Source organism: Lithobates pipiens, unplaced genomic scaffold (assembly GCF_037356315.1).
Source record: "Lithobates pipiens isolate NorthernLeopardFrog02 unplaced genomic scaffold, aLitPip1_a1.2 Scaffold_23, whole genome shotgun sequence".
Lineage (NCBI taxonomy): Eukaryota > Metazoa > Chordata > Amphibia > Anura > Ranidae > Lithobates > Lithobates pipiens.
Genome location: NW_027507785.1, coordinates 214501617 through 214523444, shown reverse-complemented (window position 1 = coordinate 214523444; position 21828 = coordinate 214501617). Strand labels below are relative to the sequence as shown.

General features: G+C 41.5%; 2 protein-coding genes across 3 annotated transcripts in view; both read right to left on the bottom strand.

The window, feature by feature from the left end:
* The window catches only part of LRRC39 (leucine rich repeat containing 39), a 47270-nt gene extending 44416 nt beyond the window's left edge, over positions 1-2854 (bottom strand). Inside the window, exon 1 of one of the 2 annotated variants that reach the window (XM_077452835.1) lies at positions 2606-2854. The gene's annotated coding sequence lies outside the window, so the exon portion shown is untranslated. The remainder of the gene's footprint in view (positions 1-2605) is intronic. The other variant, XM_077452836.1, reaches the window with a different exon arrangement.
* Positions 2855-12177: 9323 nt separating this feature from the next.
* Positions 12178-20909, bottom strand: LOC143928146 (dynein light chain Tctex-type 5-A-like). The gene is made up of 2 exons (XM_077452831.1): positions 20558-20909; positions 12178-16790 (listed from the first exon to the last, which is right to left on the bottom strand). Exon 2 carries the CDS (start codon positions 16781-16783, stop codon positions 16205-16207), a length of 579 nt encoding a protein of 192 aa, XP_077308957.1. The 5' UTR covers positions 16784-16790; positions 20558-20909; the 3' UTR covers positions 12178-16204.
* Positions 20910-21828: the final 919 nt, after the last annotated feature.

Here is a 21828-nt window from a genome sequence, read left to right as displayed (position 1 = left end):
AGAGCACACAGACAGCACGCACAATCTCCTACAACTGACTGCAAGCTCTATTTAAAAAGAGCAAGATAGTTAGCTATATAGGTGGATATAGCGGTGTATACTGGGTTCAGAGCACGCAGACAGCACGCACAATCTTCTACAACTGACTGCAAGCTCTATTTAAAACGAGCAAGATAGCTAGCTATATAGGTGGATATAGCGGTGTTTACTGGGTTCAGGGCACGCAGACAGCACGCACAATCTCCTACAACTGACTGCAAGCTCTATTTAATAAGAGCAAGATAGTTAGCTATATAGGTGGCTATAGCGGTGTATACTGGGTTCAGGGCATGCAGACAGCACGCACAATCTCCTACAACTGAATGCAAGCTCTATTAAAAAAGAGCAAGATAGTTAGCTATATAGGTGGATATAGCTGTGTATAATGGGTTCAGGGCACACAGACAGCACGCACAATCTCCTACAACTGACTGCAAGCTCTATATAGGTGGATATAGCGGTGTATACTGGGTTCAGGGCATGCAGACAGCACGCACAATCTCCTACAACTGAATGCAAGCTCTATTAAAAAAGAGCAAGATAGTTAGCTATATAGGTGGATATAGCTGTGTATAATGGGTTCAGGGCACACAGACAGCACGCACAATCTCCTACAACTGACTGCAAGCTCTATTAAAAAAGAAAAATATAGCTAGCTATATAGGTGGATATAGCGGTATATACTGCGGTCAGGGCACGCAGACAACAACCACTACAGAAGAGCACGAACGCAAAATCATCCGATAACGATCAGTGTATACTGTGTTGAAGGTACACAGAACACCCACTAACTCCTACAGATGCCAACACGTTACACAAGGCCGCCGCGCTGGCGGCCTTATATAGTGTGGGGCGTGTACTACACAGTGTACCTGTGGCCAATCATGGCTCTCCTCGCTGCCGGCGCTGTGATTGGCCAAGCATGCGGGGTCACAGTTCATGCTTGGCCAATCATGAGCCAGCAATGCACTGCGATGGCGCAGTGCATTGTGGGGCGTGAGCGCCACACGAATTTGGCGCGAACGGCCCATAACGTTCGGAATTCGCCGAACGGGCGAACAGCCGAAGTTCGACTCGAACACGAAGCTCATCCCTTCTGCCTAATATATCCAACTGACTTTCAGATGCTATTGTAGCGAGATAATCAATGTTATTCATTTAGCCTGTCAGTGGTCAGAAATTTATGGCTGATCGATGTATAATTTCATTTTTTATAAATAATATCATTTGTTGTTCATTATCTTAAAACCAGAGAAAAGCATTCAAACCTAAAAATCATCATCATAACATTTGCGTATACAGTATGTGACATCTAAGGTGAGATGCTAGACAATGGCTATGTATAGCATAACTTACTGGGTGTCTGAGTATTTACATATTGATGCTGGATAGGTTGGAAAATAATATTTTAGGATGTTGTTACTAATTTTTTTTAAAGGATTAAGTGAATTTATGGGATCTAATTAAAGCTACACTGTAAGCCCTTGTACACACGGTCGGAGATTTCGACAACCAAATCCGTCGGAGTAATTCCAACGGATTAATTAAGGAAGAGGTCCGGAAGTGATGTTGCATACACACGGTTGGACTAAGTTGTCGGAAAATACTATTGTACATAACGTGATGACGTTATTTCGTTATGACGGGACTACGTTCAGGCTAGTAGCCAATAGCTTTGGTCTAGGAATTTAATCTGAGCATGCGTGGCACTTTGTCCGTCGGAGTAGGCTACATATGATCGGAGTATGTCCGCTAGGAGCATTTTGTCGGAAAATTTTACCTGCAAGTTGGAAAACTTGGTCGGAATATCCGTCAAAACAGTCCGATAGGACACATTCTGTCGGAATCTCCGACCGTGTGTACGAGGGCTAAGAAATGAGGTTGCCTGTTGATTAGAAGATTGTAAATGTTGCTTGTGCAAAATGTTGAAAAAGTGAGAATGCAGAATAAACTTTTATGCATGCAAGTAATGGCTCGTACCTGATTGGTAGGATGCTGCAGCACTTTTTTATTTTACATCATATGTTTGGCCGGGTGCATGTGCGTTGCTTACCTGGGGAAGAGATGGCACCAGGATGTACTATGGGAAGAAGGCAAGCCGGCAGAGAAAGTATGAAGCTTTGGGCAATATTCTGCTGGGTAACCTTGGGTCTTGCCATTCATTTTGATGTACTTTGACACGTACCACCCACCTAAACATTGCTATATACCAGGTACACTCCTTCATGGAAACAGTATTCCCTGATGGCAGTGGCCTCTTTCAATATGGCTATTTACTAATGCAGAATATGGATACTTGTTAGCATTAGCTTTTTAATGTATATTGATATAGTAAATAAAATTATCTTACAATGAACCCATTGTAACCTGTTCTAAAACGACCTAAAAAAAACACATCAAATAAAAAAATTGAAATAGAAAAACAAAATATGTACATCCTAAATGTGCAGCTATAAGGCTGTTGCATGCTGTAAACATTTCACAATAGCTTACGGATAACTGTTAAAATGGGCATAATAATAAAATAAACAAATACAAATACATTCATTTTCACATTGTATCTTACCCTGATTGATATCATCACTGCATCTTCCTTATTGCAACACATGTATGAATGTAGTACTCATGTACTTATGAAGATTTAAAGCACACAGCAGTATTCCTGAAAGAATTCCCATTCAGTGTAGTACAATAGAATGTATACATTTTGCATAAAAAAATAAATCCTTGAGTAGTATCACAGGGTCCTGAGTTCTATGGGAGACTGCTACAGACCTTGCACTCAGTCTGTGGATGAAGGAATGTCACCCATCATCTGAATGTAACACGTGACCAGCTGAAAATAGCCGTCATAGCATGAAGCTAGATAGTGTGACAGGTGGGACGTCACTAGCTTCTAGTTAATCAAACCCACTGTGACTTCATATATCATCATATGCCAGTATTATTTGAGAATAAAGATTTATATATACTGTAGTATGTCCAGTAGCTGGATTTGTACTACTATGAGACATGGGATGTAGGTCTCAAATGTGTTTCATTACAGAAAATTATGTATATCATTTACAAATGGCAGGCGTTACAGACTGTGTGGTCCTTCTGTTCAGCTGAATTCCAACCTTGCTTTTGGTTTTGCTGTTTCCTCCCCAGCTGGCCTGTTCCCAGTCCACTCATCCAAAATAGTTGGCACTATTTTGGATGATTGAACATTTACTGGCTAACAGAGGCCTAAGTCAGAAAAAATGTTCACAAGCCCAAATGGGATATTGGGTAGAGTGCGGTGAGTTGTTTATTTTTCCCTGGTATATTCCTCTCATTCACAGTTTTTCCATTAATGAAGGCTCAGTATCACATGTGGGAGATACATAGGGCAGTCTGCCTAGTAATGCCTACTGCTCCAGATTGACATTTACCTATTTATAAAGTTTGATATTTCATTACCAGGTTCATGGGGGGGGGGGGGGAGACCAGGGAATATAAAATATACAGTTGTGTTCAAAATAATAGCAGTCCAACATCAATAACCAGACCAGCCACTGTTTTTTATATAAATTATATTTCTACGTGGCAAATAATCTACTAGTAGGTGTAGTAGAGTAATAGAAAACCAACAGACCCAACAGTCATGACATGCATGCTGCTGATTCTGTGTACAGTAAAACCTTGGCTTGCGAGCATAATTCATTCCAGAAACATGCTTGAAATCCAAAGCACTTGTATATCAAAACGAATTTCCCCATAAGAAATAATGGAAACTCAGATGAATCGTTCCACAACCATTTATTCATAGGTCTTTCAGTTTATAGTCCATATAAAAAGATTATAGCAATGTGATAGGTTGTGTAACCATAAAATGTCCATCCACAAATGTCATCTTCCACAAAGGGATTAGAAGCAAAATCCATCAGGAGCTACAGAGTATAAAAGAGAAGACAGGCACCTCTAAGTTTAGCAATATGGTTACATTAAATGAAGGTACAGCATTTAGCAACTCACATGGTTGATGATTAAAACAGGCACATCTAAGTATGCAGGCATCTGGGGTAAAGTGGTCCTCATAGACCATCCCCGCACCACCGGCTCTCACCGATGTCAATCTGCAATTGTGACCGGGAAGACTACCTTGCTGTAGAAAGATCTGAAAGCGAGGCTTGAAGAGCTTGAGGAGCACAGCATGGAAGGGATGACGTTAATGGTGGTGCAGAGGATGATGGGTTGGGGGGATGTGAGTTGCTAAATGTTGTACCTTCATTAAATGTAACCATATTGCCACACTAAGGCCCCTTTCACACTGGGGTGGTTTTCAGGCGCTACAGCGCTAAAAATAGCGCCCGTGTAGCGCCTGAAAAAACCGGCCCCTTTCACTCCAGCGTGAAAGCAAGCGGGCTTTCACAATGGAGCGGTGCGCTAGCAGGACGTTGTAAAACATCCTGCTAGCCTCATCTTTGGAGCGGTGAAAGGAGCTGTGAAACCCATTGAAATCAGTGGGGCAGCGCGGCTATACCGCCGCTGCAGCGGTGCTTTGCCGGCAGTTTTAACCCTTTTTTGCCTGCTAGTGGCCACAGACCACCGCTAAAACGACGGTAAAGCGCCGCTAAAAATAGCGGCGCTTTACCACCGACGCCCGCGCCGCCCCAGTGTGAAAGGGGCCTTAGAGGCACCTCTTTTCTTTTATACTCACTTTTTTTACTTAAAAAAAAACAAAGTAAAGTTAGCCCAATTTTTTTTTAAATATTGTGAAAGATAATGTTACACCAAGTAAATTGATACCCTACATGTCGTGCTTCAAAATTGCGCCCTCTCATGGAATGGCGACAAACTTTGACTCTTAAAAACCTCCATAAGCAACATTTAAAAATGTCTACAGGTTACCAGTTTTGAGTTACAGAGGAAATCTAGTGCTGATTGCTCTCGCTCTAATGATCGCAGCCATACATCACATGTGTGGTTTGAACACCGTTTTCATATGCGGGTGCGACTTACGTATGCATTCGCTTTTTCTCTCCAGACAGCTGATATCCTTATTGCAACCCAAGACTACTTTCTGATTGGAGCTACCTGGAACCCTTACAGAAGCAACTGTCTCATGTTCTCAAACAGATGCATGCAGGCTGCATCCTTCTTGTAAAGATGGATGCAGGCACAACCGACAGATACACATTGAATTGCCATAAGGAACATATGAATCACATCTCTCTATGACATATAGAGCGCTGGGATGTGGACAAACTTAAAGCGTAGGAGAACTCATCACTTACCATGTGACATTCCTCCCAACTAGCCACTCCGCTGTATGTCAATCCACAATACTATACAGACCTCTCTTGTCGTTCTACAAGGCTCTGATGAAGAGGGTTTTCCTCAAAATGCGTCAGTAAAATTCTAGCACTTTCCCTTACATGGGCATGTCTATTTTCTTATTTTAATGTGTATACATGTAACCTGGTTTTATGAACACGTAGATACTTTTTGTATGGATTCACCCCCCTTTTTTATGAATAAACTGTAACATCTTGATCAATGCATCAGATCACACACCTTCCACCTCTCTCTTACACTTGGCTTACTTCGGACCACCCCTGGTCAGTTTAGACAGAGGGACTCGCATGATCATCTTTTAATTTATCTTTTCCTTTTGAAAGTACTACCATTTTATATCAACAACACCTTCATGAGCGCAGGAGAAAATTCTTTCTTTGTTTATATTGGCGAATCCGCTGCAGAGACTACTTTTATCACAAAGCGGACCACCTGCTGTTTCTGAAAATATCGGGGTTATGGCAGCTAACAATGGTATTTTGCTTCAAAATATCAATGGACAGCTATGGCGATTTGCAGCAAGTGATTAAAGGACGAAAGCAGCAAATGTTGTACATGCTGGGTATAGTGCATTTCTCTCTGAAAATCTGAGTTAAATGGGTTGTTCAAGACATTGTTCACAAGAACAGTATACTTTGATTAAAAAGTTGATTGGAGAGGTGAAACATTTAAAGAAGTGCAGAAACTGATAGGATTCTCAGCTAAAATTATCTCAAATGCTTTAAAATTTTAACCACAACCAGAAAGATGTGGAAGAAAACGGAAAACTACCATTCAAATGGAACGAAGAATAGCCAAAATGAAGATTCAGCCAATGATCAGCTCCAGGGTGATCAAAGAAGGTCTAAAGTTACATATGAGTACTTTAACTATTAGAAGATGCCTATGTGAAGCCAAGCTATTGGCAAGAAGTCCCTGCAAAGTCCCATTGTTGAAAAACTTTACAATTTGCCAAAGAACAGATTGACTAGCCTAAAGAGAAATGGCGAAACATTTTTGTTGACTGATGAAAGCAAGATTGTTCTTTTTGGGTTCTTTTTGGGTCTAGGGGTCACAGACAGTTCGCCGAATGACCTCCAAACACTGAATTCAAGCCACAGTATACTGTGAAGGCAGTGAAGCATGGTGATGCAAGCATCACAATTTGGGAATGTTTTTCATACTACAGTGTTGGGCCTATTTATCGCATACCAGGGATCATGGATCAATTTGAATACATCAAAATACTTGAAGAGGTCATGTTGCCATATGCTGAAGTGGAAATGCCCTTGAAAGGGGTATTTCAACAAGACACCAGTAAGTGGGCAGCATCCTGGTTCCAGACCAACAAGAGTAACGTTATGGACTGGCCAGCCCAATCCCCAGACCTTAATCCAATAGAAAACTTGTGGAGTGACATCAAAAATGCTGTTTCTGAGGTAGAACCAAGAAATGCAGAGGAACTGTGGACGGTAGAGCAATCTTCCTGGGCAGGAATAAATGTTCACAGGTGCCAGAAGTTGGTCGACTCCATGCAACACAGATGTGAATCAGTTCTCAGTAACAGTGGTTATACAACTAAATACTAGTTCAGTGATTCACAGGAAAGCTAAATCGTCTAGCATTTTTCAGTTTAAACAGTGAAGCCCCATACACACTATCAGATTTTCTGCTGATTTTTTCCTTCAGATTTACCAAAACCATATAATATGAGGTCAAACCTCTGGAGTTTCAATTTGTATGCAATCGGGCAGGCCCTTGCACTACATGGTTTTGGTAAATCTGAAGACAAAAATCAGCAGAAAATCTGATAGTGTGTATGGGGCTTAAATGTTTGAGTTTGTAATGAAAAATGCAGACACTGCTATTTTTTGGAAAAGCCTAATATTCATTTGTCTTCACTTTCTGTAAAGTAATAACAAATTTTAAACATTTTTCTTCATGTTTTGATTTGGAATAGACTGTGCAGTGTTCCCAATGCATCTGTGTGCGTATGGAAATAAAAAAAGCTATTATAAGGATTTTGAGCTTTACTCACTTTTTAACCAGTTCTGGACCAGCCAGCGCAGTTTTACTGCGGCAGGTTGGCTCGGCTGGGCAAATCGACATTACCTTACTATGGCCACGCCGATCGGATTCACTTCAGAACCGATCAGTCTCCAGGCCCAGGCCAATGATTTCTGGCCTGGACCTGCTAATGGGTCCTTGTGGAAGTCTTTTTATTCCAGACAGAGGATAGAAGACATCCAAACGTGAGTTGCACCAACACTATACTGACACAGTACACATAGGCACATATTTCGCCCCCCCAGTTAACCCCTTTCACCCCCTGTCACTGTGTCACCCAGTACAGTGTTCATATTTTTTTTCGATCACTGTACGGGCGTCATTAGTGACATTAATCAATGTTAGAGTACTTAGTGGTAATCCCAGATAGGTCTAGGGATCCCCCTAACCACCCTATTAAGGGTTTAACCCCTTGATCAACCCCTGTCCCCAGTGATCACCGCCACAGATGGTTAAATTCCAGGAAGAGATCATCACAGCCCCTTTGTGAGCGGGCTGCATGAGAGGAATTTCCATATGTCCTCCCTGGTACCCCTACCCAAAGAGACCCCCAAAGAAGATGTGGTGTCTGCAGAAAATGCGGATATAGATGTGACACCCGCTTTTATTATCCCTCCTGTCCTCACCAACCTCTGCATTGGTGACTGTTTCAAACGCTACCACACACTAGTGGAGTATTAGCATAGGGTACAGCATTGCACAGTCCTAGGGCACACGTACACAGGGTCTCGAAAGATGAGATAGCCATCACATTTTGAGACCCTAATCTGGAATGTTTACAGTTAGAGTTTACAGTTTATAAAAAAAACATAAAAAATCACACAAAAACAAGCCCAACAAGGACCAGCAACGTACTGGTATGTTTCTGGACTTTGAATGGTTATACCAGAATGATGCCTGCAGGTTTAGGTATCATCTTGGAATCATTCTTTTCAGTGGTCGGCTTTCATGTAAAAGCATTCCTAGTGGCTAATTAGCCTCTAGACTGCTTTACAAGCAGTGGGAGGGAACGTTTCCCCACCTCCACCGTCTTCTATGGTTTTCTTTGGCTCTCCTGTCCCACCAGGGAACCAGAGAATTCAACTGCTGGTTCTGCCAGCTGACCATAGAGCTGATTGGAAACTGGAATGGCTCCAATCATCTCTATCGCCTGAGAAACCGGAAGCTACGAGCATTTCGCCGGATATAAACAGCGCCATTGGGAAAGTATTTTATCACACAATCTTGGTGTGGTCAGATGCTTTGAGGCCAGAGGAGAGATCTAGGGTCCCCAATTTTTTTTTAAAAAGAGTACCCGTCACTACCTAGTACTATAATTGTGAATATTTATATTCTCTGAGATAACAATAAAAATGATAAAAAAAAATTAAAGGAAAAGTTTAAAAATAAAATAAAAAAGCAAAATAAATAATAATAATAAAAAGAAAGCACCCCTGTCCCCCTGTGCTCACATGCAAAGGCGAACGCAAGCGTCGGTCTTGTGTCGTATGTAAACAGCAATTTCACCATGCATGTGAGATATCACCATGAATGTCAGATCGAGGGCAGTAATTTTAGCAGTAGAACTCCTCTGTAAATCTAAAGTGGTAACCTGTAAAAGCTTTTAAAGGATTTAAAAATGTATGTAGTTTGTTACCGCTGCATGTTTGTGCGCAATTTTAAAGCATGTCGTGTTTGGTATCCATGTACTTGGCATAAGATCATCTTTTTTATTTCATCAAATATTTTGGCAATATAGTGTGTTTAATGCATTAAAATTGAAAAAAATGTATTTTTTTCCAATACAGTTGCATTTGAAAAATCGCTTTGCAATTACTGTGTGGAAAAAAAATTGCAACAGCCACCATTTTAATCTGTAGGGTCTTTGTTTTAAGAAAATATATAATGTTTGGGGGGTTCAAAGTACCGTATTTATCGGCGTATAACACACACTTTTTTCCCCTTTAAATTCAGGAAAATCGTGGGTGCATGTTATACGCCAATCCCCGCTGATCTCCCGCTGGTTGTAAGGAAACGAGCGAGCGGAGTCGAGATACACAAAGCGGAAGTACACTCAGCTTTACACAGCTCCTCTCGCAGTCCCGCCCACCTCCACTGATTGCGAGAGGAGTGAGCGCCGCTGACATACAGAAAGCCGAATGTACTTCGGCTAGTCTCGGCTCCTCTTGCAATCCCGTCCCTGACTGTGAGCAGAGCCGAGTCTGGCCGAAGTACACTCGGCTTTCTGTATGTCAGCGGCGCTCGCTCCTCTCGCAATCAGTGGAGGTGGACGGGACTGCGAGAGGAGCCGAGTAAAGCCGAAGTACACTCTGCTTTTTTTGTATCCTGGCTTCGCTCGCTCCTCTCCACTGTCTGCTCACAGTCGGCAGAAATCGTCACCAAATTTAAAACAGGGAAATGCTGCAAAGAGACTGGCAAGGCTGCAAAGCCACTGGGCAAGGGTGCAAAGGTACTGGGCAAGGCTGCAGATGGACACTGGGCAAGGCTACAATGATGGACAAGGCTGCAGATGGACACTGGGCAAGGCTGCAGATGGACACTGACAAGGCTGCATTGATGGGCATTTTAATGTAAGTTTTTTTCCTTAAACTTCCCTCCTAAAAAAAATTTCCTTAAAATTTCCTCCTAAACTTGGGGTTCATGTTATATGCCAATAAATACGGTAATTTTCTAGGAAAAAAAAGAAAATATTTTTTCATGTAAAAAAAAAGTGTCAGAAAGGGCTTTGTCTTCTAATGTTGTGCATAAAATACCAGGACAGTCCAAACCCCCCCCCAAATGAACCCTTTTTGGAAAGTAGACACCCCAAGCTATTTTCTGATAGGCATGTTGAGTCCATGGAATATTTTATATTTTGCACGACTTCCGGGAAAATTACAAACGTACTTTTTTTTTTTGCAGTTGTCACTAAATGATAAATTGCTAAAACATGCCATAGACATATGTGGTATTTTCACCCCAAAATGCACTCTGCTGCTTTTCCTGAGTACGGGGATAACACAAGTGTGAAACTTTTTGGGAGCCTATCCATGTACAGAACCCCGAAAAAACAATCACCGCCTTCTGGCTTTCTAAAGGCCTAAAATGGTGATTTTACATCCTTGCTAACTATTACAGTTTCGGAGGCCATAAAATGCCCAGATAGCATTATGGAAAGTAGACACCCCAAGGTATTTGCTAAGAGGCATGGTGAGTTTTTTGCAGCTCTCATTTGTTTTTGAAAATTAAGAAAGATAAGAATTATTATTTTTTTTTTTTTTTCAATTTTCAAAACTTTTTGACAAAAATCGAGATCTGCAAAATACTCAACAGCGGTGGTTGGTTTTTGGGGTCCTGTACGCAGTTAGACTGCAAAAAAGTCTCACACATGTGGTATCCCCATACTCAGAAAAAGCAACAAAATGTATTTTGGGGTGTAATTCTACATATAATGTTTGAACAATATATCATTTAGTGACAACTTTGTGTAAAAAAAATAAAAAATTAATTTTCCCGACACTTGTGGCAAAATATAAAATATTCCATGGACTCAACATGCCTCTCCGCAAATATCTTGAAGTGTCTTCTTTCCAAAATGGGGTCATTTGAGGGAAGGGGTTTTGTGCTCTCTTGACATTTCATGGCCTCTGAAACTGTGATAGGTATTGAGTAAGGGAAATCACCATTTTACGCCCTTAGAAATCCTGAAGGCAGTGATTGGTTATCGGGGTCCTGTACACAGCTAGGCTCCCAAAAAGTCTCACACATGTGGTATCCTTGTACTCAGGAGAAGCAGCAGAATGTATTATGGGGTGTAATTTCACATATGTCCATGACATGTTTGAGCAAGATATAATTTAGTGACAACTTTGTGCAAAAAATGCAAATTTTGTTTGGGTACAGCATTGCATGGCCGTGCAATTACCAATTAAAGCAGCGCAATGCCAAATTGTAAAAAGTGTTCTGGTCAGGAAGGGGGTAAATCCTTCCGGGGGTGATTTGGTTAAACACACTATTACTTTTTAATACAACTGTAAGCAGCTTAAAATTCTGCTGTAAGCCATTAATGCTAACAGCAATGTAGTGCACTGAAAGCCAAACTCCAAGCAATCTACAAAGATTACATGAAGGATGTGTACACAGCACATGAGAACAGTGGTACAGCTGACTGATTGCAGTAACTCTGTCTTCCAGTGTGAGCTTTCTGTATAGGGACTGCAGGAGGCTGATAACAGATCACATCCAGTCACTTACACTGCTTTCATTCATACAGTACATTTGATAATATATTAATGCATACAAAGCTGAAATATTTTTCCTTTATATATGCCTGCAGAGTCATGCAATCATGTGATCTGCCTCCACCTTAAAGTAATGGTAAAGGTTCCCCCCCCTCAAAATAACAGTTGGTTGGTCCTCCAAATGCAATCTTGGCTCCTCCTCTTCTTCGAGTTTTCCCTCATCACATGACATGATTGACAGCAGCAGAAACCAATGGCTCCCACTGCTGTCTAGTCTCCTGTGAGAACCCTGGACACCCACTCAGGATCGGCCCTGAGTGTCCGTGTGTGCCCACCTTGCTCCCCCATGTGGACGCTCATGGCCGGTAACACTAATTATTGTATTCGGAGAAGGCTCCTCACTGTCAGAATACAATATCCCAGTGGGAAGGATTCCCCCATCCACATTGAGTGTGTGAATAGGGAAATTTACTTTTTTTGTTCAACATGAAAAAATGGCCAGCCTTAGAGTAATCATCCTAAGTGTTATACAACAAAAGTAGCACACAAGATAAAAGGTTCATTCAAAGTCTTTATTTAGTTCATCAACAATCAAGAATATAATTTTCACATATTTACAACAAAAGAAAATTTTATTTTAACATTAAAAGTGTTGTGTGGACAAAATCTGAGATTGGTAATTTTCTAGAGGTTTATAAGTAAGATTGAGTGTTTGTGTAGTCTGATCTATACTATATCTCTAAAATTACTCTTTAATTAATGCTCCACCCCTGCTAATGTTAGCTCTAATATTGTGCTACATGCAATTTGTTCATTCTCTGTTTGGCTTCACTCTAAGTTTCATAAATAATTTGCCAATTAGCCAAGTCTCTTTTACCCTCCCTGTTCACCCCTGGTGCTGTACTGATATAAAGTAACATCTGATGTGTATGAAAGTTTAAAGCAGGGTTTCTCATCAAAGGTTCCTTGGAACCCTAGGGTTCCTCTAGAGGTTGTTAGGGGGTCCATGAGCAATGAGCATTTTCTGCTTCCCACTGACACCATTGATCTTTTAGCTATCTGTAAGGGGGTAATTCTTCTTAATGACTACAAGCATAAGGAGCATTCTTCCCACTGACCATCACACTAATGTATCATAGATGTAGATATAGTATTTTTTAGCAGGGGTTCCCTGAGACCGCAAAGTTATTTCAAGTGTTCCTCTTGGGCTAAGGTGGAACAAATGTTTTTGTGAAATAAAAGTGTGTTTTTCAGTGGCGGCCTCCGCCCTCCCATCCATGTGCCTGGCCCCTTTTAGGACGCCAGACGCATGGATTCCCATGGTGGGGACAGGAGGGGGTGGTACTTTTTGAAGCACCTGATTAGAACCAGAGGCTCTAATAGGCTTCAAAATAGGGTGAGCTCCGGGTGCAGAGAGTACACCCTGATCCCACCCAATTGTATGACGATAGCAAATTAATTTTCGCTATTTCCACACTAACCTTCCTCCCCGCCAATCAGGAGGCAGGGTGTCAGACCTGATTCCTGATTGGCCAAAGCAATAGGCAACCGCATTTGATGCCTGGCGCTTAGGTAGAGGAGCAGAGCGGAAGTCGCTGCTGCTCTAAGAGGAGCTGCCACAGTGCTACTGTAAGTCCCTCGGCTCTGACACTGTTGCGCAAGGAGGGGTGGGGATGCTGCCAGAGCCACAAACACAGCGAGTGGGGGGGGGTTGATGGGCACAGTGGCTGCATCTGATGGGCTCAGTGGTTGCATATACTGGGCAAAATTGGCTGCATATGATGGGCACAGGTGGCTACATATGATATGCATAGTGGCTGCATATACTGAGAACAAGTGGCTTAATTTGATGGGCACAATTGGCTGCATATGATGGGCATAAGTGGCTGCATATGATGGACACAAGTGGCTTCATATGATGGGCACAGTGGCTGCATATGATGGGCACAAGTGGCTGCATATGATGGGCACAAGTGGCTTAATTTGATGGGCACAAGTGGCTGCATTTGATGGGCACAATGGCTGCCTATGATGGGCACAAGTGGCTGCATTTGATGGGCACAGTGGCTGCATAAGATGGTCACAAATGGCTGCATATGATGGGCAAAAGTGACTGCATATTATGTGCACAGTGGCTGCATTTGATGGGTACAAGTGGCTGCGTTTGATGGGCACAATGGCTGCATATGATGGGCACAAGTGGTTGCATATGATGGGCACAGTGGCTGCATAAGATGGGTACACATGGCTGCATATGATAGACACAAGTGGCTGCATGTGATGCACACAGTGGCGGCATATGATGGGCACAAGTGGCTGCATATGATGGACACAAGTGGCTTCATATGATGGGCACAGTGGCTGCATATGATGGGCACAGTGGCTGCATATGATGGGCACAAGTGGCTGCATATGATGGGCACAAGTGGCTTAATTTGATGGGCACAAGTGGCTGCATTTGATGGGCACAATGGCTGCCTATGATGGGCACCAGTGGCTGCATATGATGGGCAAAAGTGGCTGCATTTGATGGGCACAGTGGCTGCATAAGATGGTCACAAATGGCTGCATATGATGGGCACAAGTGATTGCATATGATGTGCACAGTGGCTGCATATGATGGGCACCTGTGGCTCCATATGATGGACCCATGTGGCTGCATATGATGGGCACAAGTGACTGCATTTGATGGGCACAGTGTCTGCGTTTGATGGGCACAGTGGCTGAATTTGATGGGCACAGTGGCTGCATAAGATGGTCACAAATGACTGCATATGATGGGCACAAGTGACTGCATATGATGTGCACAGTGGCTGCATTTGATGGGTACAAGTGGCTGTGTTTGATGGGCACAATGGCTTAATTTGATGGGCACAATTGGCTGCATATGATGGGCATAAGTGGCTGCATATGATGGACACAAGTGGCTTCATATGATGGGCACAGTGGCTGCATATGATGGGCACAAGTGGCTGCATATGATGGGCACAAGTGGCTTAATTTGATGGGCACAAGTGGCTGCATTTGATGGGCACAATGGCTGCCTATGATGGGCACAAGTGGCTGCATTTGATGGGCACACTGGCTGCATTAGATGGTCACAAATGGCTGCATATGATGGGCAAAAGTGACTGCATATTATGTGCACAGTGGCTGCATTTGATGGGTACAAGTGGCTGCGTTTGATGGGCACAATGGCTGCATATGATGGGCACAAGTGGCTGCATATGATGGCCACAGTGGCTGCATAAGATGGGTACACATGGCTGCATATGATAGACACAAGTGGCTGCATGTGATAGACACAGTGGCGGCATATGATGGGCACAAGTGGCTGCATATGATGGACACAAGTGGCTTCATATGATGGGCACAGTGGCTGCATATGATGGGCACAAGTGGCTGCATATGATGGGCACAAGTGGCTGCATTTGATGGGCACAATGGCTGCCTATGATGGGCACCAGTGGCTGCATATGATGGGCAAAAGTGGCTGCATTTGATGGGCACAGTGGCTGCATAAGATGGTCACAAGTGACTGCATATGATGTGCACAGTGGCTGCATATGATGGGCACCTGTGGCTCCATATGATGGACCCATGTGGCTGCATATGATGGGCACAAGTGACTGCATTTGATGGGCACAGTGTCTGTGTTTGATGGGCACAGTGGCTGCATTTGATGGGCACAGTGGCTGCATAAGATGGTCACAAATGGCTGCATATGATGGGCACAAGTGACTGCATATGATGTGCACAGTGGCTGCATTTGATGGGTACAAGTGGCTGTGTTTGATGGGCACAATGGCTGCATATGATGGGCACAAGTGGCTGCATATCATGGGCACAGTGGCTGCATAAGATGGGCACACATGGCTGCATATGATGGACACAAGTGGCTGCATATGATGGACACAGTGGCTGCATATGATGGGCACAAGTGGCTGCATATGATGGACACAAGTGGCTTCATATGATGGGCACAGTGGCTGCATATGATGGGCACAAGTGGCTGCATATGATGGGCACAAGTGCCTGCATTTGATGGGCACAGTGGCTGCATAAGATGGTCACAAATGGCTGCATAAGATGGGCACAAGTGACTGCATATGATGTGCACAGTGGCTGCATATGATGGGCACCTGTGGCTCCATATGATGGGCCCATGTGGCTGCATATGATGGGCACAAGTGGCTGCGTTTGATGGGCACAGTGGCTGCATTTGATGGGCACATTGGCTGCGTATGATGGGCACAATGGCTCCATATGATGGGCACAAGTGGCTCCATATGATGGGCACAAGTGGCTGCATTTAATGGGCACAATGGCTGCATTTGATGGGCACAGTGAGGCTGCAATTGATGGGGAGGGTTCTGTATTTTTCAATTTGTTTGTACACCCCCCCCCCCCAAAAAAAAATTTGGGCACCAGCCACCACTGGTGTTTTTTCTTTATTATCCCTTAGCATGTATTTCTGCATATTGTTTGCTTTTAAAATAACATGCTCTATTGTAATGGTATAAGCCCTCCTGTTCCCTTTAATAAAATCCATGTCCCATAATCTAGTTCTGTAGACAGTGTCATTCATAGTATCCCGCATACACAACACATAGTGCAAAGAGAGAATTATTCTCAAACAGATATTCTGCATATGTATCTGAATTTGGACTCCATACACTTCTGCTGCAGCAATATATAGTGCCTTGTGATACTGGGCCCATTGCAACAAAGCAGACAAGTTTGTACCGTTCATACCCAAGATCTCTTACTGCTGCCTTTACTAACTCTGCAAGCTGCATTGCTCTATGTTGGCTTGTGGTGGCATCATAAACACAGTCCTTCAGCTCTTCATCCAAGACAGACTTGATGACACGTACTGCTTCTTCTGCCGAAAAACATCGACTAGGCTGTGGGTGTAGATCAAGATCTGGATCATTAGGTCTGCTTTCCATGGCACTAGGTCGAGAATGGCTTCTTGCTTTTATGTTATCCTGAGAAATAGCTTTACGTCTCAGGCCTTGATCTTGAAACCGCTGGGAACAAAGAAGCATGGGTGTCTCTGAAAGAGATCTCATCCCATCACCTTCACACTTCTTCTGGCGCGGCTTTGGCTTTGGACAAATACATCGTCTTATCTCAGTTTCATGGGTTGCCTCCATTTGTCACCTAAACATTAGAATTGCACATTACCAAGCTAAATTGGAAAAACATAGCCATCAGTCACTATAAAGTATATCTATAGCCATTTTTTTTTATTTTAGATAGAATAGGGAATTTTTAAAACCTCTGCCATGTATGTTTAGCTTTCTGTGTCTCCTCCCGAAAACACAACAGAAAGCAAATGTCCTCTCTTAGATGGAACAGGTGACTCTATTTAAAAATTCTCCTCATTCTTGTTCCAAAGTGGAAAAAATAGTTCCAGTAAACAGAATAATGAAAAGCAAATACAAATCCAACTTCAACCAAAATATTGTTTAGGTTTTAAAAAGAGTAGGGTGGGGTTAGTGCCTCTCAGATTTTAAGATTCTATCTGTGCTTATATTCAAGATTTTTTTCTTTCATTCCTGTACTATATGACACCTGTCCCTTAGACGGGCTTTGAGAAAAATCCCCCCCCCCCCTCGGGAATGAAAACCTTATTATCTAAGCCTTCCTCATGTTGCTAGAAAATAGCTTTATATTTTATTCTTGTAGAGGACATATCACCTCCCTTTTTGTTCTGTCTGACACCATCATATAAGCAGGAAATCGGGGGAAATGTTAGCATGCTGTTTATACAAATATAGGCACAACAACCATTTTAATATATTATACTATGAAGGTAGTTTTGCCACTAGGTAGTAATGTTATGTGTTTAATGCAATATTCTTCCTATTGGACCTACATGGTTTTGATTTAATTTCCTTTTTCTGTGTTTCATTTGTTTTCACATATAAAGAGAAGCGCTCAGCCATGTGTCAATCACTATCTTGAATGGTGGCAGTCATATCCTCAGCAACTTTCCAATAGGTCTCCCAGACTGGGACATAAAATCTTTTTTGCAGCTTCCTCTTGCCTACTACCAGCTTCTAAAATACCTTTTATCCTGCAGAATGCCCAGTTTAAGTAGACTTGGACAGTGTTTTCTGGTAATGGCGTTAGTACACTTGTTCCAACCTTGTGCTTATGTGCAGTGCATATATAAAGTCAATGAAAAAAATACTGTAAATGAATTTATTAGGAAGCTTTTAGGTCTGCTGTATTTGTCTCCTAAAATAAGGCAAAATACAATACAGCTGTGAAAAATGTCAGATTTAAAACCTTATCAGAAGTGAAGTGTCATTAGTGTAGTGTCATTTTTGAAACTGAATGACAGCCTCGGTAATCCATTACAGAGGGTAGGGAGGATACCTTTTTTTGCTCACAGTGGTGCTTATTGGAAAGCTTCCCAAAAACATAACCAAGTAGCAAGCGCAACCTGGATAGAATTAACAGATGACAGATAGAATATACTTATAGAGTTCAGTGCAAAGCTTAAGATAAATGGTCAAAGAGGCCCAGTATAAAACATTAAATATTGACAAGCTGTTTGGACCACAGAGAATACAGGAATAAAAGGAATACATTATTTTCTGAATTATCACCAGTGACTGTTTTCAGGGACAATTCTGCAGTAGGTTAAAATGGAAATTCATCCCAGGTGACCACCCTGGCTAAATCCAACTGATCCAAAAACCCTTAGCCCTTGTACACACGGTCGGAGAATCTGTCGGAATGAGTCTTACCGGACCGTGTCGTCAGATAATCCGACTGTGTGTGGTATGCATCGGACTGATTCCGTCCGAATCTCCATCCGACCCAATTTTCCAACATGTTGGAAATATTTCCCAACCAACTGGGCCGGACGGACCTAATCCGATCATGTGTAGAGCATTTTCATCGGACCAAGTGCCACGCATGCTCAGATCAAATTCCTACATCAAAGCTATTGGCTACTAGCCTGAATGTAGTCCCATCGTAACGAAATTACGTCATCACGTTCTGAAAGATCGGATTTTTCGCCAACTTGGCCCAATCGTGTGTATGCAACAGTTTCGGACACAATCCGTCCGACTAAATCCGACGGGCAAAATCCGACGGATTTGGTTGGCAAAATCTCCGACCGTGTGTACGTGGGCTTACAGTTCTTTTTTTCCCCATTAGTAAAATGCTGTTCTTTCTGGTGAAAGAACTGCTGTCTCAGTGAAATGAAGAAAAGTCAGAACAGGATATTTTTCCTAGTCCAATATGGCTTAACAGAGAACTGTTGGGCTCTAATTACAGGTATCAGGGGAGCCTAGCATTGCCATTTAACTCTGCGTTTTACATTAGCCTTTTGGACAGCATTAGGAATTCTGGTGGATCTAACACAACATTGGAAAAATCTGAAAAAGCATAAAAAATTCTAGCAAACAACTTGAGTACCGTATACATTCTGAGCCATGCTAAAGGTTAACAAATACATGTCTTGCAGAGATATAATTGTAGGCATAGTGTATTTTGATCTGTACACCTTGTAAGCTTCAGCTGTGTATATGGATGCACCTCACAGTTAAAAAAAAAAAAAAGAAAAAAGAGTGCTCATGACCTGAAAACTTTCCAAACTCTATTCAAAGAAGCAAAAGCAAAGATTTCATAGTGGAAAACTAATAAAGGAACCTTAGCTATATTTTCAATGGTGTTGTTATTTTGAAAGACTAACCTATGGGTTTCTTTAGTTTGCATCCTCATTCCTTCCCTAGCAGTGCCTTTGTGAATTTTATAGAACTATAGAAGACCTCTATACATGTCTGAAAGCCTTACTACAGAAATCTGTACATTGCTAACTACATTCCCATTGTATCCATTTATTAAGCCCATTAAAGCTATTCATGCCATGCCCTATAAAACATATCGCAAAGCCATGGGAGAACTCCTGGTGAAGAAAATCAGTGAAGACTCTTTTACACCCAGTAGATGCTATTTTCATAAACTGTTATAAACTTGCAAGATAAATATACTATATTCTGTAATACCTGTTTGGATCATTACAACAATTTGTACAACAATTTTCCGTTGCTCAGAAATGCTCAATATTGTTCTTTCTTTAGCCAAAGAGAACTTACTTATTGTGTGTTGAGAATTTTTTTTTAATAATCTAAGCATTCTCAAATTTAAAATAATTGGTTATGACTATGAGTCCCTTCTGGCCTCTTGTAGCCAATAGATCTAGAGAGGGAGGGGAGTATAGTGCCTAGGGTGAGTCTACCGTGTGATACCCATGCCCCCGACTAAAGATGGCATCAAGCCTACTGCACATGCATGGACATGTCTGCTTGTGCCATTCATGTACAACATGTACAGTTGATGTAAACTAGATCATGACTGGACTGATATATCCCCCCCAAAAAAGTGTAGGTAGATATCTGCCTATTCTGAAGGGACTTGTTCCTGTTTGGGACCTGCTAAGATCCTTGCTTGACAATGACATTGGTACATGTCTGCTACTTCTACTCCTTCACTCTTCCACACAGAATAGTGATGAATTGTAAACCACTTGATGGGAGAATTTACAACAAATTGGAAAATTTGCCTGAATGATAACAAATATCTCAGACTACATCATCAGCCTCTGGGATATGAGAAACATATTGATAATTGAAAGAGATGTTCAATGTCAGAAGTGGCAGATTTAAAAAGCTATTTTCAGTCGGCCTCAAACTCAGCTGCTATGTGATGTCTATGGCAGTTGTCTTTCTGGCTTATTTAATTAGACATCACAAAGAACAATTGTATCAAAAGTGCAAGATCTCATTACATTTCACCTTATAATAGCTTTAGGGAAGCTCCAAATATGACTCTTGATTGGTTGCCATGGGTTGCTGCTTTTTGCCCTGTGACTTTGAACTCATATTCTATTATCAGCATCCACTTACTTGTTGGTCCTTGCGACTCAGCTCCCCTCAGCTTCTGTAGATCTGTCTGCTCTTATTCCAGGCTTCAGCTAAGAAGTAAATAAACTGCTCACTGCCAGAGTTGCATGTTATTGCAGCACTATGATGTTGCCATGAGACCCTGAGTCCTTGCTCCCCTGCTGTCACCCCTAATGCTCTTTAATGTGCTTTTTACTGCTATTGCTATTCCTCACCCAAACTGACACTATCATCCTAGCATGCATTGAACATTCAACAATGATGTTCCTTATCACACAGATCCAGGTCTGTGGATTAGATGCAATATCACATTTCCTATGCCTTTTTCTCTTTTTTCTAAAGCCACCCCTCCCCTTTGCAATACAATGAAATACTACCAATTGGTGGCTAGGAAGCAAACAAGGTTTTACAACACACATTCCTAAAGTATAATTCATCATCACTAGAAAAAAACTGTCACTTGAGGGTGTTTAGGGTGTTTTGTTTTATTTTTTAAAGATAATGGCACTTTGGTAATTATTGGTATCAATTACAACATTTTGTCCAAGAGAAAGATTTTTAGGAAATGTACTTTCCATCAGCTGGAGAAAATCTAGGTCCCCTTTGATTTGAATTACTAACGGATGACTTCAAGAAAGCCCCCCTATCCCCCTTCCTGCATACAGCCAGTTTTGGCTTATGCCTTTTCCCCCTAAAGGTGAGGTTGTCCTTTACACTAGCCAAGGACCACAAAAAAGCAAGAGGCATATGCCATGCAAATATATATATATATATATATATATATATATATTTTTTTTTTATATATATATATATATATATATATATATATATTTTTTATATATATATATATATATATATATATATATATATATATATATATATAATTTTCTAGCTCTAAATACAGCTAAAATGTACCCATTAGATCAAAAAGAGAATGTAAAAGAAACGTAATAGGCAATATTTCATATGTACCTGAATTTAAAGAAAAAAAATGTTTAAAAATTTTAATATTTCCAGACTTGACAATAATAAATAAATAAAATTATTAATGAAACCACTTTTTATAAAAAAAAATAAAAATTTATCTTTACACTTTTTTAGTTTTAGTTAAAGTTTTAGCTTAGTGGTGGACTCTTATGCAGGAAGAGACCTAGTGCTGACAGAAGAGAAGTGTACATCAACAATCTCACCCTCTTTTGAGAACATCTTAAATTTTTGGATTTGAAAAGAATGGTAAATTTTAAAGCCTATGGAACAGTTTTATTTTTAACAGT